Consider the following 26,084-nt stretch of genomic DNA (forward strand, 5'->3'; position numbering starts at 1 on the left):
CTCTTTGACCGGGCAGGGGTCCTACACTCAGGACGACGAAAGGTTAATTCTCGAGGCAGCTCGAAGACCTGCTTCATGCCACCGTCCTTAGCAAACATGACCAAAATGACTTTTGCGTGAACACGTGGGCATGGATGGAATCCAGACCTTAGTATAGTGCAGCTGCATAAATAGACAAAGGGAAACGACAGACAATACCGGGGATCCATTTTAAAGGCTTTGATTACACCTTGGAGAGACTGGTTTATGGAGAAGAAACCCCATCTCGATCAAAGATCTACTGCTGCAGCATATGGATAGGGTAATATGGCGCGCCTCGGGGTGTACAAGGGGCTTTTAAGCCAGGTCCGGAGCAATGGTTGGCGAGTAATAGCAGCAAAGGCCAACGCTTTGAGGTCCACGGACCACTGTTCCCTGACAAACTGTATTCCAATGACCCATGCTTTCTGCGACAATAGGTTGAATCTCTCCTTAACACATGTCAATAAATGCGCATCGAGCTGATGGCGACGTCTGAAGAGAATTACTCGTGCCTGCAGTCTTCTCAAGCGATCTTCAGCAATGGACGCCTCGAAAATCTCAACGTTATTCTGTTCAAGGTCATCAGTGGTCTTGGTACGGAGACCGAGAAGTCGCTAGATCTCGCTCAGATTGGTGGCCGCCTTACTCCCATTCTCGGATACCAGAAGGTTTCCAAATGGTAGAAATGGTCGACCATCCTTCTCCAACGCTGCTACATAAAGTCCTTTGAAATCTCTCCACATCATCGAAGCTGCATGTCAGCCGTGAAAGATGTGCCATCTTATGTGCAATCAGGGCCACTTCTTTGGAACGGAACGATGGCTCTGTGCCAGCAGGCATTGAAGCAGACATTCTTGAAGATGATGCTGTGCCGTATGTTGAGTTTATGTTCCTGAGCCCTTCAACTTGGAGCGCAGAGGTGGTGGTAGTGGTGGTGGTGGCCGTACTAATGAATAATATAAGGCTAGGAGAACTCTCCTTGAGAACAAGTTATGGTGGCTTGTAGTTAAGGTCTGCAGAAAGGTCCAACGCACACTGCGACAAAGAAAACCGCTGCCTGTGTTAACAAGGGGGCTTTGTCTCCAAGCAAATGGTAGACAAGGTATGTCAGCCTAAATTTGTTCCGTACGACAAATCGACGCACCTGTCAGCAGACGGGCCAGAGGAGACGGCGGTTTAAGATGAGTTGCATATCGATCTGATTGAAACTGTCTGCTGAGTGCAGATCATTTATGACAGGGACTAGAAAAGCAGATAACGTCATTCTGGTTCCTTGACTCCGATGTTTAATTACTTTTAATTGTGTTGCGAGATTTCTATATAATACTTTAGGTCATTTACAATCGAAGCACTGTTCATAAGAAATCCATGTTTTCAGAGGCCGACCCCATTAGTTGGCATCTGGAGCTCGACTTCCGACCCCCTTCACGATGGTCCTTAAGGAGCGAAGATCGTTTACCATTGTACCCTGTCTTCTTCATCCACTCCTTCACAATTTTCACCCTTGTTTGCAAGATCTCATCCAGAAGCTTGTAGTCACACTTTGTCAACTCAGCCTCCCAGGTATTCCAAAACCCGGAGAAATTCTCTCTGAACGTGATGAGAGCTGGATCATTGCGGTTTGCTGAATGCCCAACTTTGTTGTCTGGGTAAGGAAATATCGGGAGAGAGAAGTACTCATCAAGGCTGACATCCTTGTATACTGCTTTCCGACCAGTCACTTCGGTAAACGCAGTAGCGAGATCCTTCCAAGCGATGTCCTCCGTTGCAACGTGCAACTCCAGGCCGCTACTTCTGGCAGGATAGTCAAAAAGCCACCTTGCATACGGCCCATAATCTTCAAGGTAGATGAGGGGACATTTTGCATCTCCGAGAGGGACGGTAAATACCAGTGTGCTCAGGTCTTCTGGATTTGGGAAGGGCTGAAGGACTCTGAGGGTCTCTCCATGTAGAGGCAAGATGTCAGGACAGACCAAGCCATGGGAGTCGTGGGCTGCGCCGATATGTAGTCCACTACCTTCCCCTTGCCATCCAGACGACCAGTTCGGTATTTGGGGTCAAAGTTACCTAGCCTTGAGGCGTACTCAAGACCAGCGTAGAGGGAATGTATAACACCAGCCCCTCGGGCAAGCTCATATAGACGGATACCCCAGTATATCTCTGACATCTCTCCGATTGCAAATCCATTGGTATTAGCGAAGACGTATTCGACTTCTTCAAGGCCTGACGGAGCGTCGGTTCATGGTAAGACTTGCCCTCAATGATGGTCGCGCCTGGTAGAGACGCAAGATCTTTTGCCTCAGCAGAAGACGCGCTTCGAGTAAGCACTCGTACAGTATATTTCTCACCGGGGACCAATGCTGTACAGCAACGTCAGCAATCGTGTATGGAAGGCACATAGATTCCGAACCTTTCACTACCGGCACCCCCCTGGGCGCCAGTCCCGCCAATGACCAAAACTGAGTTTTGAATCTTCGACATAATTTCCACGGATATTTGTTGGTTGGAGACGAGGGGTCTGAGTACTGGTAATATGTAGCTCAATTTACTATGTTGGGGCTTTCTGATGAATCAGGGTGGATCCTGACTTTATATCAATCACCCAGTGCGTAAAAACACTCTCACCCTGTAGCGGTCGTACCATTCATACAATGGTCATCTCGCTTTCTAATGCCGTGGATTTCAACACAGGTTCATTTTACAGAACATCCGTGATTACTGGCATCGCGAAGGGGTAGGTTTGCTGACTGATTTTGCATTTCCCCAAGACTGACTATTTCATAAGCAACGGCCTTTCTAGTAATCATAGTAGTTAATGGGCATCTCTCCGAGGAACCAGAGGAGCATGAAGTGCTTCTACCCATTTCCAAAATAATGATACTGGTCCTTTCAAAATATCTGCCTCTTTGACAGCCAGCGTACGTCGCCTCCACTCCTGGGTATCTTTGATTACATATGTAGCTCGCACCGTCCATACTCGGCCATGGGGCATGGCTTAATCACGTACGAGGGAGAATAGTGGCTGGTACACGGAACAAAAATGACGATGACGCAACGAACCAACTAAGAGGGAGCGCCCACCAGCCAACACCTCACACCAGGAGGATCATTCGGCGCCACCAAGCGAGGAAGGTTTATATCGTACGTATGCCTAATGCGACGTACCGCCTTGGGTGAATCATTAGGTGGGATAAGCTATGCCGGAAACTAGTCCGAAGGGGAATGGCTCCATAGACGCTAATTAAGTCCCCGGGCCAGGAAATGACCCGGCCTAGTAATGACCCACGCGTCTCAACGCGTCTTTTTTTACCACTCCTCCTCTTCTACACCTAATTGCTCGTACAAACCACCTTTATATAGCTAAAATGGCATCAAATCACGAGTCTCGAATCCAACAAGCCATCCTGGACTATGAAACCCGACGACATCCGACTATTCGCTCCGCTGCGGCAGCAAATGACGTAGACCGAAAGACCCTCGGCCGTCGACTATAAGGAGGTGTTTCACGGGTAATTACTCATGAACCATAATAGCTATTAACCAACGAATAAGAGTAGCTCCTTATACGATAGATACTCGACCTTAAGGGCTAAGGACACCCTCCTAGCCTTACTTAAATACGAGAACTCGTCGTTATTATACGAGGCGAGTTAGTATTAACTATAAGCATTAACTAAAAGTGGATATTACGATTTATATAGCGTTATCTAGAGATTTACTTAAAGGTGGGTAAAAAGATCTATGGATTACGCCTATAGAGCACTACTCCTAAGTCCTTAACTCGCTAGTTTAAGCATTTTAAGGCCGTACAAGAGCGATATTAAGTTCCCTAGGAGAATGTCTATAATATAGACGAGATAGGTATCGCCCTAGGCGTCTATACTAATCAACGAGTAATTAGTAGGGTCGATACTACTTAATTATATAAAGTAATACTAGAAAACCGTAAATAGATATCGATTATCGAGATAATATTAGTAAGTGGCCGTCGACTTTAATGCCTCATTATATTTAAAGGAAATACGCTTTAATCGACCTAGTTTACTGATCTAGACCTTCCTAACTACTTCTATACGGTCTCACTAAACGGCTAGACCTTAAATAATATTAGATTAGCCTGGCTACGATAGATATTTATACCTTAAACGGCATCGAATAATTATCGACTCCTCCTAGTCGACGGATATAAAAGTTATATATATACGAGTTTATATAGGAATACTATATAAATCGAATTACCTTAGTCTATTTAATACCCTATACGAGCCATATTCTACAGCTACTCGATCTTACTTACTTTTCGCTCCTAAAATATCGTTATCGGGACGAAATCGCTAACCTAGCTAGGTTCGACGACGCCTCGGCCGTAAAGAAGAGTAAGTTCCTTAAAACGTACGAAAAAGCAAGCAATGAAGGTCTCTCAATATTCCGTATTACTACTGGGTGGAATGCAGCTGGCATTTATCCATAGAATCCTCGTAAAGTTGTACGATCTCACCAAGTCCTACAAGACAGTCAAAACAGTCAAATATCGCCGGTAACGCCGCCATCACGCAGGCTAATTCAACGTACATAGAGTACTATTCGTACGCCTCTAAATTAGCGTGGAATGCGGCAGGAAACGCAGTCGATTTCACAGCATGAGACCATCTCTCGATCAGTCCGTTTATTGCTTAATAAGACAGGCAAAGTTCTCGATCGATTACAGTAGGATGTTACACTTAAATTATAATAGTTGACTATCTAGCGTACACAGCTAAACGAACTTCATGCTATACGATAACGGCGAGTAGCAATCGACTGTAATGAGATCTTTGCGAATATCGAGACGATAAGACAGGTGAGGCAAGGTATGGAGGCCTTACAGGCGACGGCGAGGTCGACATCTCGCTTGTCTACAAGGAATACTACACAGGATGGACAGACAGACAATATACTCACTCCGTACATACATCAATTTAGTATTAATGACGTTGTAGAGTAGACAGAATACGATTATATTGACTGGTGGCAAAGTGCATTGCGTGGGTCATTACTAGGCCGGGTCATTTCCTGGCCCGGGGACTTACTCCACGAACGACTCCCGATCGAGCAAGCCAACATGTTGCTCTCCTTTCCGCAGGGTTATAGCTCGTTCATTCTCTCAAGGCACATGTTCAGACATAGACATGAAATCCCAGAACGTTGAAAGACGAATTACACATCAACATCAATTCTAAAGCCGGTATGCTCGCTCATGCGATAAAGATCACCATGAAAATTGCTATGGAGATTGGTAAGCTGTCTCCATGATTTCATCGTTGTAGGCGTGTAGACAGGCATAAATACACGAATGATTGCTCAATTCTATAGTAACCATGCAAGCAATCTAGAATAAAAAAGACTTCTGCTTATTCGACGGTTTTGTTCTTTGCTAATTTCCCGTCCTCAAATCTTCAAGCCCGAGCGACATCCTTCTTATCGTCTTGATTCTTCAGAGCAAAATCCCAACCTGGCCGCAAACATGCTTCCCAAACCAGTGCTGGGAATGCTTGCTCGCAATAGGTAGGTTGAATTGGACGAGAGACGCACCATACTTTCTGAATTCTTATTAACATAAACTTGAAAGCGAACTTGCTCGGAGTTACCAATCACCCCCAGGGCTCATGAAGATGGTGGGAGCTATGCGAGCATCCGGGGCTGGTGTGGTCGTTCTATCCTGTGCTGACCCTCGCATTTTCCCGGAAAGATTCTGGGGCTTGATGATACGCTAAGTATGCCTTCATTTTCTTTTCGCTTCCCGCATTTGAATCGGCTCCAGTTTGGACCGCCATGCGAATCACAAATCAACAAAGGGCTAATCAGATTCAATTATAGAAGCAGCGCAAGTACAGAACGCTGGAGGGAGAGCCTTTGATGCCATCAGAACTCTCTCTGTTCTTCAAGCCATCGGCAACCCGGGGACAATCGTAGTGATACATCATACGGGTAAGTGCTCTTGATCATCATAATGGATGGCTCTCAAAGATAGTACTACCAGAAAACCTGCTAAACTAATTTGTCTCAGATTGTGGAATGACTCATTTTCACAATAACGACATCAGAAAAGCTCTTGTTGAACAGAATCCGACCTCTAAGGGGTTTGTGGAATCAATGGAGCTTGGAGAGATTACTGATGGGTAAGCTATCCGCCCTTATATGAGGGAAGCGCGTGACTTCTAACGATTGCTTGCAGGATTGAGAAAAGTATTAGAGACATCGTGGCACTCAAAAAGTCCCCATTGATTAAACAACATACTAATATCATCGGTCTTGCCTATGATACCGATACTGGTCTCCTAAGCGAGGTCCTTGAGAGGGAAAGTGGAATTTAAGGAGGATAAATTTTAGAAGAAGTTAATATACACCGAGCTCTTGGAACGACGGATTTTGTATTACGCCGTGGCACTTTTTTTCAGCTTCAAAACGCCTTCTTGCCTTTATTTTTCCTTGGAACACTCAAACCTCAAGCAAGAGAGGATGCACGGACCCTGCTGGATCGAATTGTTCTTACCATCAGACTGATATCAACTGAGCAAATAAGTCAGCAGCACGATTCTAACTCAGCTCAAGGTTTCATAATCTCACTTGATGCTCATATCTGTAAATACCTACAGAAAAATCCATTTTCGAGCCACGACAGGGCTTACAGGTCGGGAGGGCTTATCGACCTACAGTACGGAAGCATTTTGCTCGATGTTGCGATATCAATGCTCGAAGAAGATCTCGCTAACAACTTCGTTCTGTACGCACTCCTAGGAAAAGTGTTCTCCATTGTCTCCGAACGGAACTCACACATCAGTCGATATCAGAGCAAACAGTACTGTTTTCGAGCCACGGTAGCCTTAGGAAAGTGGCTTCCTATTTCAAATCCGCCTAATGCGACTGCTATTCTGAGCCTATGGCACCTGATTAGTCCCGAAAAGAATTAGGGAAACCTTGACGCCGCGACGATCCATCTTAAGGGCGCCGGGGCAATATGCGACCTTCTTTTTGTCAGTCACCTGAATTACTTTGCTCTGTTCCAGATATGCAACTCGCTGCTTGCTACCAATATATTCGAACATTATCTCAATGTTTCCTTTTTCTTGTTCGATACAGGGCCCTCATACAGGCATTTCCAGAATCTCAGCCTTGTGCCGAGTATGCATGGACCTTCCATGGAAAACAGTCTTATCTCTTCGATGAACAAAAATTTATTTGCTCCAGGTTTGCGGAAAACAATCGAAGTGATGATATGGATACTCATCTTTGCTGCCATGGTTCCAATAGAAGACCGATCGGAACAAGCCTGGTATGCGAGAAAAATGGTCAGTCTCTTGGATCTCTGTGACCTGGGGGACGCCTATGACTTCAAAAAAAGAAGACATTGCGAAGTTTTCAACAAGTCTCTGCTTGGTTGATGAAATTCAAAGGGCAATGCTGGTGCCTCTTGAGATATTGGTTAAGTCTGTCAGACTTGAAAAAGCTCTCCTAGCCCTCCAGAGACCTACATTTTTCTCTTGGTATACAGGTGAGGCATTGGGTGAAGGCAAATAGCACAAATTGTCGGATTGGCAAAATTCAAGGCAAAATTCAAGGCAGAATTGAGGAATATCAAAATGACTCGGGATACTTGGATTCCTTGCTGCACGCTTCCCCTAGAATCAACAACTGAAGACAAATATGTTGCCCTGCATCATGCATCATGGGTCTTCAAGCTTTGCAAGGGCATTCAAGTATTGTCCTAAAGTTTTCTAAATAAGCAATGTTATTGCATGCGGAGAATGTCTCGAACTAATGGATGAATGTACCCGCAACAAGCCACCACTTTCTAAATTGGCCAATTATTGTCCTTAGACTCTCAAACCTTTTATCACAAAACACTTCTTTAGTTTCTTTCCAGGGATTACATTCGACTTTCGCTGCTTCAAATAGGCTATGTGGAATGAAGGGTGACATGAAGGTGATGTTAGTAGCATCGAAATCGGCGAACAAAGCCTGGAAAAGTCCGTAACCCGTACAGATGTCGATTTCATACTATCCGTAACGCGAAGCTGATTCAGCTGGTCGACATGATGATTGTTCGTCACAACAGCGCTATAGAGCGCGAATGTGGAACTGGGATAGTGTTAGCTAGAAGTAAGGGTCCTGATTCTGACATGGTGGGTAGCAGACCTGGTGCAGATAGGGAATGCTGAACAGTATAGACCATGCTTGCATACTTCCTCCATCAGAATGGGTACAATTGGCTTCAAGGTGCGCTCAAATATTGTTTCTTCAGCCTGATGAGATCGACCGTCAGATACTGGATCTCGACAGTGCCGTAGAACACGACTAGCCAAGTATGAAACTTGACATTCTTGAGCTAACAGTCCAACAAATGGTCCAAAAGCGACATCAGATGCGGTACCTAAGGATAGATAGACCGGTTCGGGGACATCCTACATTCGTTGTTAGTTATACTCGATGGTTTCTACCGTCCTAAAAAGGCAGTGAATGCTGTTCCACACATCTTCAAGCCACATTGAGTCATCGACGGGAAGCAAGTCTTTGACTCGTGGATCCTATGTGGCGAAAAATGCATCTCCATTACAAATTGATGAACCTGAAATGTAAGTTAGTGGTGAAGATGTAGATCATTATATGTGGCAACCGCATTTGAGGAATAACAGTAACTGGGAAGCGGGCCACAGTATCTTACCTATCAAGATTGAATAAGGCCCACCAGGCCCTTCTCTCCTCCCCCACCAGGACGCTTCTATGCACATTATTATTAGGCCGACGCCAGCTTTCATGTAGACCAAGAGCACAAGCCAATTCTCGCGTATGTCGCAATTGATATTGATGCAGCTGGAGAAATGCCGTGCCCGACCTCATAAAAGGTTTCGAGCCGTCGGCATTGAATCTGCTCAAGCGACAGATGATACCCTGTGGACTCAAGTAGGCTAATGATGTCCTTGAATATGATATAGATGGATGTCTGCATGCTCTGAGCTGCTTGAGGGAGATGTTGCAGCAGGAGATTGATGCATGAGCATAAAGGGGCGAAACCTGCAGGGTCTCCATCGATGCCACAACTTAAACGGTCTAAAACACGTTGCTTCGAGATTACTAGAATCTTGACTTAAATAGTTCTGAAAAAGTGGTGAATATCGCTGGAATTGACTCGAATTTAGGTCCAAAAATCTTCGACAACTTGTCCCGAACCATTCCATCTATTATCAACTTTGGAATTGCGAGCCCATTAGGATTGCAGGCTTCTGGGATTTGGCCTCCGATGAGCAGTGTCTCTGCTCGCTCATGGAGCCGATGGCCACTGTGATTTCTTGTAATCAAACGCTTGCGCGATCACCGTCGGTCACTACCAGGAGAGCTCAGCACGGAATGTTCTTCGTAGACGCAATACCGTCTAGAACTAAATGATATCAAGACGAGGAGGCTTAAGATTGGATCAGAAATAAATGGTGATACCAACCTGGTACAAGTTGAACAACGTGACATGACTCCGTCACATGTAAGCTTCCCACGACTGCACGGAAGTCATGCATTTGTGGCCATGGAGCACCACCCTGGTCAGCCAAATTCCCAGCTATAATGATTCTGAATAGGTAAGCCAAATTCGAAATGAATGGCAGAGTTCTCTTCTGCACCTATCGTGTCCTAGTAACGGGCTTACTGGAATTTTCAGCAGACACACAAATCAAGAATTGTGGTGTGGAAAACTCTGTCTGGACGAGGTGCCTGATGTTTGGTAGTCATCGGAGGATCTGCTTGACTACCGAAACCTTGCCAGCTCCAATCAATCATCAAGGGACGAAATCAGACTAGACCTGCCTAGGATGGTGAAAGTCCTAGGATTTATGTAACATGCGAGGTGGACATGGAATAGTCCGCAATGTGTAGGAGAATGCCGTGGGGCTGAAGCTAGTGATTTTGGCACTGTCAACATTTATGATTGATGAAAAGCCTGTGACAGGGTAAAGGAGTTGATATACACTGGCTTGAAATCCCCCTCCAAAATGATCCAAAGTAGGACCTTCAGTACTGTTGCCTGACAATTGACAACTATACCTTGGACTTCTCATTTCCAGTCTCGTTCTCGATATGCGTCGATTTTGAAAGCACCTTTGAATTGGGGTCAACGTCGTCCATATTCTCCACTGCGATCTCATCGCCAAATAAAGCTGCAATCTCTTCAAGTGACTTGCCACCCTATATAGCACAATTAGTACTAACTACTGATGTCATACAGAACATCTGGAGTTCATAGACTTACCGTTTCCGGCAGGAAGAAGAAGTATATCACTGCGGCTGCCATATTGCATGCAATGAACAAAGAGAAATATCTGGACAGAAGATTAGCGTGTCGGAGGACCCGCTTGGAAATTCAATAACATACCTCCAGCTCACATTTGCTAAAGCTAGAGGTGTGATTTGTGACAAGACAATTGCGGTAATCGACTTCGACAACACAGCAAACGCGAGACCCTTAGTGCGTAGGAAGAGTGGGAATAATTCCGAAGGGACAACCCAGATCATAGCGTTAAAAAAGATTGCATAGCACATCGAGTAGATGAAGATGAAGGCAATCGCTGCTCGAGCACCGGATTCATTGTTGTTGCCTTTCGTGCCGTATTGAGCACTGAGAGCCATGCAAATGGCGAGCATCACGCTGAGTACGATCGAGCCGCCAATCAAGGTCCATCTTCGAGGCCATCGGTCAGCCACGACAAACAAGTATATGATCTGACCTATGATGCCCATCATACCATAGACTCCGCTGATGAGAAGAGAAGTACGACCCGTGAATCCAACCTGAGCATAAAAAACATTTTGAAAGTTCTGGATGACAGAAGATCCACTGAGCTGGCCCATTGTGACGATGAAAGCAGCTAGAAGTGTACGGCGAGCATATTTTGGCGCGAACATTTGTGTCAAAGCAGTGGACCAGGCAGTATTTCCTTGCTCTCGTTCAAGTTGAATTTGCTGGCCGATTTGAACCAACTCTTTCTTGGCAAAGTCGTGGTCCGAGGATGGATGAAGTCTAATGAGAACTGTCCTTGCTTCTTCATATCGATCCTTCAATATCAGCCATCGTGGCGAGTAAGGTGCGAAGAATAAGCATCCAACCAACAAAATCGGTACCGGCATCTGCATTGCGAGTGGAACGCGCCACTGTGCGTCTCCCGAGGCGAAGGCGCCTGCATATCCGATCCAGTTGGCGACACCGAAACCGATGGCAATCATCATGCCTTGTAGGCCAACAAGGAAACCTCGTCGACCTGGTGGGGCCACTTCTGCAAGATAAATTGGTACCACAGAAAGAATCTGCCCACAACCAATCCCAGCTATTAGGCGGCCAGCGATGAGCATTCCTACATGGGCTGCTGCGAATTGAAACACTGATCCAACAATGGTGAGAAACGCGGCCAGCAAGATGGTCCACTTGCGGCTGTATCGATCGGCCAGGTATCCGACAGAAAATCCACCAATAACTTGACCTGCGTTGTATACGGAGACAATGGCTCCTTTTGGAATTAGCATGAACTCTGAAAGCCCCGGGAGAGATATGCTGGTTTCGTACCTTGCAAACTAGTATTTTTCTTCGACAGCCCATACATGGCCAAACGAAATGAATCGTGGCCGAAAGTGGTCGCAATGATACCTATAATGTGTTATTTCGACCATGCTATCGATCTTAGAACTCTGTCTTGCCCACCCGAGTCGAGACCATAGATAAAACCACCTTGCGCCGCCACCATAGCAACGCCAATTAGAGGCCAGTGAACCATTTTTACTGGAACGATTGACAGATTTAGCGTTATGGATGATGAGAAAGCGACTGAAGAATATCACAAGGAACATCAAATCCTTCTTATGCCATTTCAACAACTCGACATCCCTGCGAATGTTTTCCCCAAGTACTTTGAAAGCCGGAGGATAGTTATGCAGCGAAGAAAATGCTGGGGAGCCAAGACCCGGAGGCCGGCCGATATCTTGTTTCGCCACACTATGAAGGTCACTTGGCCGGCCTCCGGATCTTGGCCTGCTCCTCGGTAGAAAACGGGGCGAGACATTCAGTCCGGGCAAAGGCGAATGGCATCATGAGCACGCTGCTCTGCATCACTCTCGCTCGTTGTAGCTCCGAAGATGGGGGGATAGTTGGACATCAGTTGATCTAATACGAGGTTCTTCAATGTCTGCCCAGTAAGATATCCCGAGCTTAGATTCGAGCAATCAAATACACCGAGAGACACCGATTCTTCGTGGGGCTAGTGCCCAAAGTTACAGCCCACCGGTCGAGTAGCGATCAGGGTATGAATTAGAAGAGTAACGACAAAATTGTTTCTCGTGGAGAACACAATCTCAACCAGAATCCCCGTCACTAACTATGATAATCATGACTTCACCAACTGTGACAAACCCAACATTTGAGCACCATCACAACGGTCTGGGACTCGGGCGTCCAGATCCAAGAATATCATGGAGATTCGAGACCGAATCTTCAACAGCACCAAGCTGGGTTCAAATTAGATATGAAGCCGAGGTCAAGTTCTCTGAGACGGAGACTTACTCGCGGACAGTCGAATCAAGCGAATCTATTCTTGTACCGTGGCCATTCAGAAATTTAAGATCACGCGAACTTGCCAGTGTAAGAGTTCGGGTCCTTGGTAGGAGTACTTCTATTCAATTTGAGGGATGGAGTGATTGGTCTGCCAGCTCGAGTGTTGAAGCTGCACTGTTAGATCCTGCCGAGTTCAAAGCAAATTTCATTGCCGCGGCAGAACGAATTGGTCCCCATGGCCCTCTACAGCCTCTCTGTTTCAGGAGGGAGTTCATATTGCCTGAAATTCCCCAGGGGAATGCTAGGCTATACATCACTGCTTTCGGCGTCTTTCACGCTTGGATCAACGGAGTGCGGCTCAGCGATGAGGAGATGGCACCAGGCTGGACCAATTATCGGTCGCGCTTGAACTATCGAATATGGGATGTGACGTCTCTAGCTGCTGGGAATAATGAGATCCACATTGAAGCAGCTGAGGGCTGGTACGCCGGACGACTTGGATTCAAAGGAGGGCGACGCTTCCATTACGGAGATGAGATCGCGGTCATGGCCCAGTTACAGATCGGGGACTGGACCCTGCTGACGGATGAGTCATGGACTTGTGGCCCTATCCCGGTCACTATGTCTGAGATTTATGATGGTGAGGTTCATGACTTCAGCGAGAGCTCGATTCATGACAAGCCTGTGAAGATTCTCAGTCGTCCATCGGTAAAGTTAGTAGCAGCCGAGGCACCCCCTGTAAGGGTTACAGAGACCAAGCCTGCTGTAGCTGTCTTCAAGTCAACTTCTGGCAAGACCATTATCGATTTCGGTCAAAACCTAGTAGGAAAGCTGGCGGTGAGGAACCTCGAATTACAGGGCCAGGTGACCTTTATGCATGCCGAGGTGATGGAGCATGGGGAGCTTGGTAGTCGCCCCCTTCGCGAAGCGAAATGCGTTGACACGGTGAAAGGCAACGGTATCTTTTCGTGGACACCGAAATTTACGTTTCATGGATTTCGGTACGTCCAGATCGACGGCTGGGAGCCACAATTGGAAAATATCTCTGCACTTGTCATGCACACAGATATGAAACGGAGAGGATTCTTCCATTGCTCCAATAGCTCAGTCAATCAGCTACATCGGAACGTGATATGGTCAATGAGAGGAAACTTTCTGTCCGTCCCAACCGACTGTCCTCAAAGAGACGAACGGCTTGGTTGGACTGGAGACCTCCAGGTATTTTGCAGGACGGCATCGTTCCTTTATGATACAATTGGGATGGTGGGAGAATGGCTGCAAGACGTTGCATCTGAGCAGAAGAACGGAGTTCCACCAGTCGTCGTTCCAAACGTTGCTCCGCCGAATTGGCAGGATTTCCCACAGGCTGTCTGGGACGATGTCACAGTCTTAGCCCCTGATGTTCTGTATGAATTTAGTGGTGACAAAGACCTCTTGGAACGGCAGTTCGACAGTATGCTTTCCTGGCTTGAACAGGGGGTCGATCGAGTCGAAGGACTGTGGAACCCAGACAGGTGGCAACTCGCAGACTGGCTGGATCCAGTCGCTCCCCCAGAGGAACCAGCATATGGCAGGACCGATAGTGTTCTTGTTGCTGATGCCTACTTGGTCCATGTGACTGAAGTCTTTGCCAAGCTATGTGCCGCAATGGAAAAAGACGCGGAGGCTACAAAGTACGCAAAAGATGCTATTCTGTTGAAGGAAAAGTTCCAGCACAGGTATGTGACTCCCGCTGGGTTACTAGTTGGGAACACTCAAACTGGCGTTGCACTTGCACTTCACTATAATCTTTTCCCGCCTGACAAGATTCCGATGGCGAAAAAGAGCCTTGACCGCTCCGTGCGAAGCGCAGGCTTCCGTATCGCAACCGGGTTCGCTGGCACACCGGTTATTTGTCATGCTTTGACGAAAGTCGGGCTATCCTCATTGGCATATAGAATGTTACTTGAGAAGAAGTGTCCTAGCTGGATGTACCCTATCACCATGGGTGCAACGACAATCTGGGAGAGGTGGGATAGTATGCTACCGACCGGAGATATTAACCCCGGCCAGATGACAAGTTTCAATCATTACGCACTGGGTGCAGTCGCAGACTGGCTCCACACCACTGTCGGAGGTATATCTCCACTAGAGCCTGGTTGGAGAAGGGTACGAATAAGTCCAATTCCTGGAGGAAATATCAGGTGGGCAGATATCAGTTTCGACGGCCCATACGGGCTGGTGCGATGCTCTTGGAACATTCAGCTCCAAACATTATCAATTACTGTGCCTCCTAATACTAGTGCAGTCGTCTCAATTGAAGGCCAGGAGATCGAACTTGGGTCTGGAGACCACAATTTTGCATTTAGCACCGAAGCTGTTTCATGGCCCCCCGAGCCATTTGTGGCAAGTTACAAACCTCGTCCTGAAGACGACATCGCGGTCTAGATTCTAGAATTCAATGTGTAGGTGCACACGTCAGACGTGGTAACCACTGATCACATGGAGAGCAGTAGAAAATACATCATAATCATAAGTGCAGAGGGATATGCCTTGATCCTCGATCTGAAAATAGATCGACATCACCCGTGCTCCAAAACTTGGACAATGTTGCCACTTTTACAGTCTGAGTGAGCCATCCGGTGATAAATATGTGATGTTATGCTACAATGTATGAACATATGCTGAACTGATTGCCGGGAAGCAGTTCTAGAAGACCCAAGTTTTGTCAAAATTAAAAATGTCATCTTCATCGTTTTCGAGAATAACATTGAGATCAGAAAAACCAAAGCCAAGATCAGCAGTCGAGTAGCGTTCAAGGCCCTCGATTGGGAGGTTCGAAAGAACTCCTGCCGGCGCGAGGAGAGCCTCATTGTCTGGTTCGCCCGCTGGATGGGGGCGATTGTCCATCTCTGGGTCTCTTATCTCTGAGGCAGTCGCATGAGGGACGATTCGTATAGCGTTTAGAAGCCGGGTCGTGTTTGTTTCTTGTAATCTCTGTAGAATTCTGTCTGCATAAATTCTTGGAGGGGCTCTCTCGTCCACAGCCAGCTCTCTCATGCATAAGGCCGCCTCTCTCACAGATTGTATATGATGATCAAGACTGAGATCCGGGCCTGCAAGCACTTCTGAAGCCATGATAACAAACACGCAACTAAAGGTGATTTTGGTAAAGTTGATAGCAGGAACATATCTTGCTGTCTCGATCGCAACTGGATCAAGATCAATGAAAAACCGACACCAACTAGCGGCTGCTTCTACAGATCTTGAGAAGAGTTCCGTGAGCTGAGGCGACAGCGCTACAAGTCGCGAAGCTGGCGCACTGGCCTGTGCACTCTCTGTCACTGCCTTGTACAAGGCTCTTGTTGCATAAGTGCTAATGTGAAAGCGCGCATATCGAAACAGCGACTCGACCGTAGTATTATTGAACCGACCAGGGCTCATACCTGCTGAAACATCATGCTCAACAAGCGACCATTTCTGACGCCAGTCAAGCAAAATCTTGTCGAACCCAACGAGCATCTCCACTGTAGAAGCAACATCCGGCTCACTCTGAGGAGAACTCCACCACTCACGCAAGTCGGGGTATTCAATGCCTGCTTTAGCCCATTGAAGATACAAATCGACTTGTGCTAGAATTTTGCGAATGAAGGCATCTTCTTGGATGTTTTGCAGCAGCATCGGGGCGGATTTGATCGTGCTGTCCTCAGAAATTGTTGGAGGTGTTCGTGTAATTAGTGAATACTGCTGAGAGGATGTAAAGAGCCACAGCCAGAACAGGTAGCGGCGTAAGGCATAGTTCTTGCTGAGTTCAGGTGTGGAGAGAGTGACACTTCTAGCAATTTCTTCATGGGATCGATGTATTGAAGCATAGACAGCTAGTGACTCTACTAGAGGCTTCAACACTCGAAAGCTCAGCTCAGGGTGATACGGTGATGATGATTCAGAGCCTTCGGCATCTATGGGTGAAGCGTACAGGTAAAGAATTCCCAAAGCTTGCAGGAGCGTCCACATGTCCTCATCACTCCGTCGGGATACGTAGTGGTTGCGTCTGACGATTTTTAGTACATGTGGCGTCAGCGAAACACGGAGCGGACCATAGCCTGGAACGAAAAAGGCGGTAGTGAAGGCAATGCAGTGCGCAAGTTCAAGCTTTGTATGGATGAGGTCGGGGAGGTCTTCAAGATCTTGCGGCGCTATGAAAAGAACATTTTGGACCACCTTTTCCCGAAAACTGAGGCACAACAACTGATCAGCATGCAGGGCAGCATCTAAATACAGGGGGGCTTAACTCACAACTGCAGTAAAGATAGCAGATCATGTTGTCGGATTTCAGATCGTAATGAAGATGAGTTTGGATCAGATGAGGAAGATTGAACTAAGGCCTCAGGTTGCAAAAGGTGGTCCGGTGCTGAACTGGCATTCAACTGGGCATCTATGGTGCCAAGTGGCGAGTTCATATACACAGATGGAAGATTGATTATCTTAACATGCCTCGATGGCTGTGTCATGTTATCAACTGTCCATCGTGGAAGGCTTGTTTGGAAACCACTCGAGCTTTCAGCTTCGAGTCTTCGTGAGTTAATGGACAACTCGGGGTTGCCGGTACACACTTCTAACGAGTTATTGAAGTGGGCTAGTGCTTTCAATGGACGGAGACTGGGGGTTGCACTGTCATCTGATTGAATCAAATGCGATAAAGCATTAAGTGAGCCTTGCGAGTCTCGGACAACGCAATTGCGATTCACTTTAGCGCACCGTATGCAAGGCGGGTTGTCAGCACCAACACAGCGCATCTGCAACAATCAGCTTCAGATTGATCGAAATGTCTCGCAGCGAGTACTCACCTTTTGTTTTCGGCATGCTTCACATGCTACTGCAGCAGCACCCAAAAGGTGACGACTTTTCTGTCTGGACCTGGGTGTACTTATGTTTCGCCGCATTGTTATTTATCCTTGGTGGCTCCTATCAGAATTGTTGCTATCACATATTATAAGGTGAGGAGGACATCAAAGCTAAATCACTGCGGAAGTCTAGACTAGCAAGACTTGTATTCGCTGCGATAGGTCGTCCTCTGCGAAAAAGAGCAATTCCGGAGGTTACTAGGGTGAAATTCACCTAAATTAAACCGAAGCTCCTCTGGCCAAGACTGTGGGGCACTCGTCGGAGAGGTCTCGCCGCAAAAGGGTCCGAGTTTGATCAATGGAACGACTGCGCCTCGGCATCTGCTCGTAATTTATAAGAATAGCAATCCTTTTTAGAGGTTTCTCGATTTCCAACTTGCCGACATATTCATAGATTTCTCTATTCACCCAGGCATTCAAGGGACTATCAAGGTCTACATTGCACTTGGTCTCCGGCAGGCCACGGCAAATGATAGTAGTTTAGACAAGAGTTGATGGCTCTATGGCCAGGGCATATCATTTGAAGGCCGGACGTATCTATCCTACTATGAGAATGTAGCCAGCGAGTCGATTATATTTTCTTAAAGTTCTTTTCTAGCAACCCAGTGTGATAGCTGATACGTGTTCTGCAACATACCCCTGGGGTTGGCGATAAATCCTGCCCGTCCAATGTCGGGGTTCTGGACTTCGACCACAAAGCCGAAATACTCAAGGACGCATAGGACCTCATCATTAGAGAATTCTAGCATCTGAGGGCGAGAGTCTTTCAGATCACTAGAGTCAAGGCGGTGTCGTGCCTTGCAAGAGAGGTCATCATCAACATCGCCCTCCTGTCGTCCAGCCGGACCATTTTCATAACAGTTCCAGAGAAGTGGTCCAATATTGATCCATATTCCGCCAGGTTTGAGACAATGATTGACTGCAGTGATATAATCCAGTAAGTTGCGGGCGGTGTCGATGAAGAAAAGAGTTGTTACTGCATCAAAAGCATTGTTGTAGGAGGGTTTGAGTATTCGACAATAAAGTCGTTCATGCTAATCGTTAATGTGCCAGCGCGTGCAGTCCGAGTCAGTAACGTTTTAGCTTGGACGTCTGGTATTAGAACCGATGCAAATTGGTCGACTCAGCGAACGTGATTAGAGAAACTCAATGCCCATGGGTAGAGTGTATGTTGAGGGTCATTCTAGCTGTGTTTCCACATGAATAAGCTTCCCAGCAGTTGGTGGTGCGAGACTTCATTGGCTTCAACTTCGTATCCTGCGAGTTGGAGGGATAGTGGCAGTCTCAAGAGCCCTGCACCTGGTACCAAGATGCGTTGCCTTTCCTCAACCGTTCTTCCAGCAAACACTCGGGCCAGGTCTTGAATTATGGTCTTGTGGCACAAGCCGCGTTCTTGTGAACCATCTTGGGAGAAATCACGATATAGTTGCCGTAGTGTAGAGCGTACGATGGCATCCTCATTCTCGATGTTAGTGTGCGGTCGACCTCCTTTGTCCGTAGTTAGACAAGATAATAGGCCTGAGCCATAGTCTGCGATAGACAATGCCAGTCTGGAATTTTCATATACGGCAGCACCAACCCGCTTGATGTTCTCCACACACGAGATAGGTTGTTGACACAAAGCTTCCTGTGGATCAGGTGGCAGGCTCAGGAAATGGCGAAGGCGTGGGGAAACGAACTCCTCCTCATTGCTAGTGCGGTATGCTCTAATCTGTGAGTAAGGACAGTAGCAGTAAATTGCGTCAACACCAACCTGAAAGCATTTATTGCATTTCTCACCTCCTTCTCACTGACATGTTTGAACGAGATCTCACTGAATACTGGCCCAGGCTTGGCCATGGTATTGTTCTTAAAGACCGTCATGGTTTTTGATATGCAGCCGCGGTATTACACCTCATAAGCAATAAGTATATGGGCAGCGGGGGGCCTTTCCAAATTTCTATATTTGAGGCTCATCCTCCTTGGGCAGTGATATTCAAGTATCACTTCCCTAAAGCGTCAATAAACTTCACTGGTCAATACATGTCGAGCCGAAGGCTAGATGCGTGAACAAATCTATCCTTGCGGCGATCCACATTCTGAGCCCAAAGTTTCCACTCAAGGTACGCCCACGTACTAGTGTTGGGCCTAGGCACCTTTCAACGACAAGCCACTTTCAGCCGCACACGACCAAGGCCGAATGATCAGCCAGTGCACACCGTCGTACATGATGGTTTCATATTGGGCTGGCTGATGTGTCAGTTCAGGGTTATTAGGCAATCAAGCAAGAAGGCTGGACTCTCAAGCCTTGCTAGCTTGAAGATTATCTTAGTCGAGATATGTAGACGAGGCTCAAGGCATAACTTGGCCATCAGCTCCGGAATCTTCGGCCACGGGCTGTGGTATGCATCGATGTCCTTTCACGCGGCAGGCTAATCAAGGTCCTTCTGGGGTACCTAGCCGAGTTGCAGTGTCTCTGATGGCGAAGTTTTGTTATTGACAATTCTCTTTTCCCTTCGATCGTTTTGCTACATACTTAGGTATTATGGCAAATCGCTAATCCTTTGCTTCAGTGTGCGTGGAAAATTAGCCGCATCAGTGGCGGCCACGGAAATTACTCAACTCGAGTCGTCTAATGGCACTCCGCAGCCTCTATGGCTTTTACGGTGAGGCTGATACCAATTTCTAATTGCAGCATTTATCATCGAAGCCGTGTTATGGGGTATATACATTATCCACTTGTCGATTGCGCATGGCCAAACACTAACTATGAAGCCGTAGGATTCGTGCTTAGATTCGGTACCTTTCAATCTTTCTACAGCATATCTGATGCTTTCGGCGAGAATGCCTACCATCCAGCTGCAGGAATGCTGGCAATTGTGAGCAAGTTATCTTCCTGCCTAACTATTAGACTGATGATGATACAGGGAATCCCTTTTATCGGAGCCCCTTTAGCGACTGCCCTTACCACCGCATTCAAGGAAAAACGACAATCAATGGTATGTGTCGGACTCGGTATCGACTGCCTTGCTCTTTGCCTGGCCAGCTTTTCAACACAAGTATGGCACATCATCGTAACACAGGGTATCTTATACGGGGCTGGCTTCTTACTTCTCTACTATCCATTGTTGTCCATACTCAATGAATGATTCGTGGAAAATAGAGGTCTTGCTTATGGACTATTGTGAGTGTCATATGTTCTGGCACGAAGGTCTGGAGTATTGATAATCTTTCAGATTTGCCGCCAACGGTCTGGGAGGGATGGTTCTGCCGATTATTTTGGAAAAGTCACTACTTTGTTACGGTTCCACAACAACATTAAGGGCTTTTTCTATTGCTGCTGTGGGTAGCACGAGTAACGGTTGATCCCAGCACTTCTTGCTAACGTTTCTATTAGCTCGTCGTCGTGGGACCAGTATTGCCACTCTTGAGAGCACCTCTGTCAGGCCACTACCACAAGACTGTGCCAAGACAATGGGGTATTCTCAAAAAACCATTATTCTGGCTTATCGTATCTTCAAGTTTGTTTTAGGGCGTAGCATACGACATACCATTTGTCTATCTACCTTGGAGGTCTCGCTGATCTGTTCTTCTAGCAACCGCCATGATTTAAAACTACGCTAACCAGCACTATCAAACATACGCACATAGTCTTCAGATACCAAGCCACCAAGCAATACTTCTGCTCACATCCATGAACTTGAACACTATCATCGGCCAAATAGTGTTTAGATTCGCATCAGATCGAATAAGTGTCTATATACCGCTTCTTGTATCGAGTATATGTACTGCGGTCGCTGTGTGTACACTTTGGCTCCTTGGGACGGACTTTCCGGCCCTTGTTGGGCTTCGCGGTTGTCTACGGCCTCTTCGCTGGTGGCTTCAACGTGCTCTACGCTCGCTTCGCTAGTATGCTAAGTGCTAATGATGCAAATGCTGCTTTATGGGTATATGGTCTGCTGGCTTTCCATCGAGGCCTGGGGTACATTATCTCTGGGCCAATAAGCGGGTTAATCGTTGGTGGCAATTCTATAGACAAGGGAAAAGAATCAGCCTACCGGTGCTTGATCTTATTCGATGGTGTGTTGTTTGTGCTTAGTGCTTGCGGAGGACTTGGATGGTTTTCACCAGATACCGGGAGAGACCCGCAACACAGTACCCAGCATAAGGCGTGTTATCACTATGACTGACGTTACACTACTGAACAGTCAAGCACATTGTAAGTGCTTACATTGATATCCAGATCATAAGATGCACTGGTGTTGCGGTGCCCTTCTTTGCGAACTGAGCAGTCTATGCCAGCTTCGGCCAAAATTTCAATGGCAAGAGCACTGTCGGGTCCGCCACAAATGAGATTTCATTCTGAGCCAAAAACGATAGCAAACGCCCTCTTCCACATCGCCTTAAATTTCTCTTATGCAGATAATTACACGCACATCACGGCCCTTGTGCCTACCATACACTGTGTAACAGTTTCTTTGCGCAGTTTGCAATCTTCGGAAGAGTCCTTGGCTATCACGAGCTCCCTATAACCTCTGTGCTTATTCTTCTAGAGTTTGATCGACGTCGAGGGTAATCCTGCTGGAGGAGTCGCCTTCGCTCCGTTTCCTCAAAACTGAGACAAGCAATTAAACTTTTACATACCTGGAAGATATGCTTCCACGCTTCACTTGGGCTGAGACCTCTTCTTTAACAGTACTGCTTTTATTTCTAAAGTGGGAAATTACGAGTCGTCAAATATTACACCCCAAAAGGATTTTCCTTGGGCGGAGAGAGGCTACCACAACGGCTACCTGAAAATCTGTCGAAAAATATGTATCCCGCTATATTTAGTGTTAACACCCAGGAATCAAAACGTCTTTCCCTGAGTATCTGCATTTCCAAAGCTCTTCATCGAGAGCTCTCCGACTGCGAGGTATGGTCGAGAGTCTTTCCCAGACCATCACCAATCTATGCAAACAATCTGAGCAGCCCAACGTGTGATAAGTGGTGCATTACTCAGCTTTGCAATGGAGGAGATTACATTGGCTCGCTCGCAATTCACGCTCTCCCCTTCACTCTACTCCAGATCACCATCACAAACCTCTTTTATCTCCGATGTCGATTCTGAATATCCTGAAGCTGTCAAACCATCGGAGGCCTTTCGAAATGACATAATGTCAAAATATCTGTATCAGTGTCAACTGGAAAAACTCTGGAGCGACAACACTCTCGAAGATCAAGATGTGATGTTGGAGAGAAGCAAGAATGACTTCATATGCAGAAGACCTTCTCTTTCGGACGGGAGGCTTTTACGACCAAGTCAAGCTTCTGAATGTCAAGTTAGCCATCACAGTCAAGTCGAATGTCGCCATCATTCAATGTGAGTCTTACACCATATTATTCGAGCCTACATGGTTACTCACTGGAAATTGCTGGTCTCGTCTGGTGTTATGAACGTCACGACATCGTTTTTCGAAGCAGGCATCACGTTCTTCACGAACTTGGTCTACACCGCAATCCAATTTGCGGTGGAAAATGGGGATGTGGCGCTATTCGTTGGGCGCAATGTTTTTCTACGCTAAGATATATAACAATCGCGGAGCTGATCGCTCATAGAGCCGACTGATATCTATAGCTGGAGTGCTCTACAAGATATCTCCTACTAGCAAGCTGGAGTGGACAAGTACTGGTCCGAAGAGACCGTTTCCGAGGACTTCGACATGGCTTTACGGCTGCAGTCGAAGGGCTACGACTTGCGATTCTCCACGGTCTACGGTGGTGGGTTTCAAGAAGGGGTTTCTCTGACTGTCTACGACGAGCTCTCCAGGTGGGGAAAATATGCCTACGGTTGCTCGGAGCTGATCTTCCACCCCTACCGGTACTGGTCCAATAGAGGGCCGTTCACCCCCTTATTTTGCCGCTTTATCGCATCCAAGATGTCCGTCATGTCTAAGATCACGGTTTTATCATACATCGGCACTGAGTACCGTTGTCGCGTTTCATTTCCTTATGCCGCTGGTGCTGAATCCGGGGTTGATGCAATTCACTTTCTAGACGTCTCCACTCCGGGGTCCATTGCCGTCTCGAAGCTAGCTACGTCATGTTATTGTAATATTATCCAAGTTTCAGCCTCCAGGTTAAGACTTTTCGCAACGGAATACCGTACCATGAACCATCTGACTATTTGGGGTATTGTAAACTAAGAACGCACCAGTTGTCCGCTTTCAGCGATCCTTTACAGCTGGCACTAAGCGGCTATCGCCTTTCGATCTCCCCACCTTGACCAAGTCATGTCTAAATAGGGACATGGCAACAACTCACCCGCTCACCCACTCACTGATAATCACGGGTAATCCGGTCGCACCAGTCAAACAACTTAGCAGGCTCCCCGTCTGGACCCTTGGCAATCTCCTCCTCCAGATCCTTCCTTGTACCGAATTTCCTGCCCCAGGGGACGATGTAAGTGCCCTGCTTGGTGCTTAGAGCCGGTTCGTCGCGGCTGAGTCCCGCGTAGATCTCCGTATATGCGCCGTAGATCGGCGGGTATAGAACCGTTTTGTTCATCATCCACTGGAATAAGCTTGGGAGGTGCCGCTGTAGGTCGGATTGGAGGTTACCCGGGTTGTAGCACTAGTGTTGAGAGAGACAAAGTATTAGCGCATTGAAGTATGACTTCTTGTTTTTGGACTTTTCACGGCAGAAGTCCAGTGCAACATGATGAGTGCAAATACTTGAGACTCGAGAAAGGAGCAAGAAGACTCACGTTATGCATGACCGCCTCGTCGGCATATCTTCGCCCAAATTCATGCGCGAGGTAATAATTCGCAGCTTTGCTGACTCCGTAAATAACCTCATTGCGGAGAGATTCGTCAAGGCCCTCGTTGCCATCCTTATCGGCCTTCCATTTCTGACCTTTGGGAGGTGACTGCAGCACGACGGCGAGACTTCCAGCCCAGCTTACTCTTACGGTGCCCTTGGGCTCGCTCTCGGCTGTGCGCTTGAGCACGGGGAGCAGGAGCTTGGTGAAGAGAAAAGGCCCGAGGATGTTCGTCTGATAGGTGAGATTCAACCCCTGGGCGCCGCGCTGGGCCTTCGGAGGTATCATGACGCCGGCGTTGTTGTCGAGCCAGTGCAGCTTGTCCTCCTTGGATAGGAAGTCATTGGCGCTCTCTTTGATGCTGCTTAGGTCGCTCAGGTTGAGGTGCAGGTAGTGGAGGCTTCCTCTGGAGTTCGGGTGCTGCTTCTTGATCGACTCGATTGCCGTCTCGGCTTTTGATTGCGAGCGTGCTGCGACGTACACTTTTGCGTTGTGTGAGTACAGAATTGATGCTACTTCGTACCCAACTCCGGTGTTGGCACCCGTGATGATGTAGACTTTGCCGGTTTGGTCGGGCAGGTTCTTCTCCGTCAATGGAGGCGCTGGAAGGCGCATGGACTCCTTCCAGAATGTGATGAGCCAGTTGATCATGGTGAAGCGTGTGTAATGGGGCTGAATGAGGAATAGAATCGTGGGTGGTCAGCTCAGCTAAACAGTTTCCCGTCCTTCACTTCGTTGACTATTTGATTGGCGCGGACTCCGCTACCAGAACGGCGAAATTCCGATGCTGTTGATTCCCGAATCCTGAGTGAGCGATGAACCTGTCCAGCAAAACAGTGGAAGACTCCTCTCTTATATGATACTGAGGAGTACGCATATTCCAGCAGTTAGCTTTTATGATGCCATGGGTGGCAGCATGCATAAAAGTGTACCGAGTACACCATGCGTTCCAGGTAGATGCTATCCAAAAGGCGAATATCTCGCTAACCAGGGTCCAATTTTTGCGACAGGCAGCAGCGTTTTTCGGCAATTTATCTCATGCAAGTCAACGAGTCAGTTGTCTCGAAGATCCGTCGTGATGTTCGATGCCACGGGCATCGTATGTAAGATAGTTGGCGGTTGCTGAGTGAGAGAGCAATTTGGGCTAGTACAAGTCTCTACCTTGTGCATTCTAGCCACCCACTAGCTACAGGCTAGTCCCGATTTGGGGCTAGTCTACGAGGCAAGGCGAGCTAGCACAAATTAGGGCAGGGCTAGTGGGCCACTAGAGCATGTTAAAGTGCTTAACCCCGAAGGTTGCAGGAGTATGAAGCAATGCGGATAAATCCCGTGGGGAGGTTCAGCGGGTGGCCTGGTGCTGATGGGCCATCGACACTGTTACAAAAGGGAATCAACGGCACAATTTCAAAAGTCAGATGACCACCTGGACTATCCCCAGCCTTTTCCTGATGGAGGGGACCGCCCGGAATGTGCATATGTGCAAGGTCCGGGGGCAATGATTAATAATCTACCAACGTTTTCAACTTTGCGACCTTGTCAGCCATGGACACATATAGATGAGACAGAGCCAATGCGGCGATATTGCGTACTTGCCGATTCCAAGGCATCAAGTCCACAAACTTAAAATTGCAATGTTCCCCTTGAGGTATTTTGTCTCAGTATAACTCGTTGGCCGTGGACGAAGCCGGCCGAACTCGTCCAGCCGCCCTAAAATCATGCTAACATGACCAAGAGAACAACCACATTGCGTCTAAAATCCTTGCAATTAGTGTGACATGGGAACATGGGACTCTGAGGATGATCTTGTCCGCGCAAAAGCCTCATTCAATCTAGAAGG

The 26,084-nt window shown here is 47.2% G+C and overlaps 7 protein-coding genes across 7 annotated transcripts; 3 read left to right on the forward strand and 4 right to left on the reverse strand.

Moving 5' to 3' along the window:
- Positions 1-1,376: 1,376 nt before the first annotated feature.
- On the reverse strand, positions 1,377-2,188 carry A1O9_11541 (uncharacterized protein; the record flags this gene model as incomplete). Its single annotated transcript, XM_013399437.1, has 2 exons — positions 1,377-1,943; positions 2,039-2,188. 2 exons carry the CDS (start codon positions 2,186-2,188, stop codon positions 1,377-1,379), a joined length of 717 nt encoding a protein of 238 aa, XP_013254891.1.
- Positions 2,189-5,274: 3,086 nt separating this feature from the next.
- A1O9_11542 (carbonate dehydratase) lies at positions 5,275-6,374 on the forward strand (the record flags this gene model as incomplete). The annotated part of the gene is made up of 4 exons (XM_013399438.1): positions 5,275-5,296; positions 5,878-5,988; positions 6,068-6,179; positions 6,236-6,374. The coding sequence occupies 4 exons, from the start codon at positions 5,275-5,277 to the stop codon at positions 6,372-6,374; spliced, it is 384 nt and encodes a 127-aa protein (XP_013254892.1).
- A 3,712-nt stretch (positions 6,375-10,086) lies between these two features.
- Positions 10,087-11,813, reverse strand: A1O9_11543 (uncharacterized protein; the record flags this gene model as incomplete). Its single annotated transcript, XM_013399439.1, has 5 exons — positions 10,087-10,233; positions 10,298-10,367; positions 10,421-11,549; positions 11,606-11,686; positions 11,741-11,813. 5 exons carry the CDS (start codon positions 11,811-11,813, stop codon positions 10,087-10,089), a joined length of 1,500 nt encoding a protein of 499 aa, XP_013254893.1.
- Positions 11,814-12,421: 608 nt separating this feature from the next.
- On the forward strand, positions 12,422-15,013 carry A1O9_11544 (uncharacterized protein; the record flags this gene model as incomplete). Its single annotated transcript, XM_013399440.1, has 1 exon — positions 12,422-15,013. One exon carries the CDS (start codon positions 12,422-12,424, stop codon positions 15,011-15,013), a length of 2,592 nt encoding a protein of 863 aa, XP_013254894.1.
- Positions 15,014-18,050: 3,037 nt separating this feature from the next.
- A1O9_11545 (uncharacterized protein) lies at positions 18,051-19,332 on the reverse strand (the record flags this gene model as incomplete). The annotated part of the gene is made up of 3 exons (XM_013399441.1): positions 18,051-18,503; positions 18,704-19,180; positions 19,249-19,332. The coding sequence occupies 3 exons, from the start codon at positions 19,330-19,332 to the stop codon at positions 18,051-18,053; spliced, it is 1,014 nt and encodes a 337-aa protein (XP_013254895.1).
- A 3,509-nt stretch (positions 19,333-22,841) lies between these two features.
- A1O9_11546 (uncharacterized protein) lies at positions 22,842-23,633 on the forward strand (the record flags this gene model as incomplete). The annotated part of the gene is made up of 2 exons (XM_013399442.1): positions 22,842-22,997; positions 23,097-23,633. The coding sequence occupies 2 exons, from the start codon at positions 22,842-22,844 to the stop codon at positions 23,631-23,633; spliced, it is 693 nt and encodes a 230-aa protein (XP_013254896.1).
- A 130-nt stretch (positions 23,634-23,763) lies between these two features.
- On the reverse strand, positions 23,764-24,898 carry A1O9_11547 (uncharacterized protein; the record flags this gene model as incomplete). The annotated part of the gene is made up of 2 exons (XM_013399443.1): positions 23,764-24,060; positions 24,194-24,898. 2 exons carry the CDS (start codon positions 24,896-24,898, stop codon positions 23,764-23,766), a joined length of 1,002 nt encoding a protein of 333 aa, XP_013254897.1.
- Positions 24,899-26,084: the final 1,186 nt, after the last annotated feature.

Source organism: Exophiala aquamarina (genome assembly GCF_000709125.1).
Source record: "Exophiala aquamarina CBS 119918 chromosome Unknown aczIA-supercont1.18, whole genome shotgun sequence".
NCBI classification, from domain to species: domain Eukaryota; kingdom Fungi; phylum Ascomycota; class Eurotiomycetes; order Chaetothyriales; family Herpotrichiellaceae; genus Exophiala; species Exophiala aquamarina.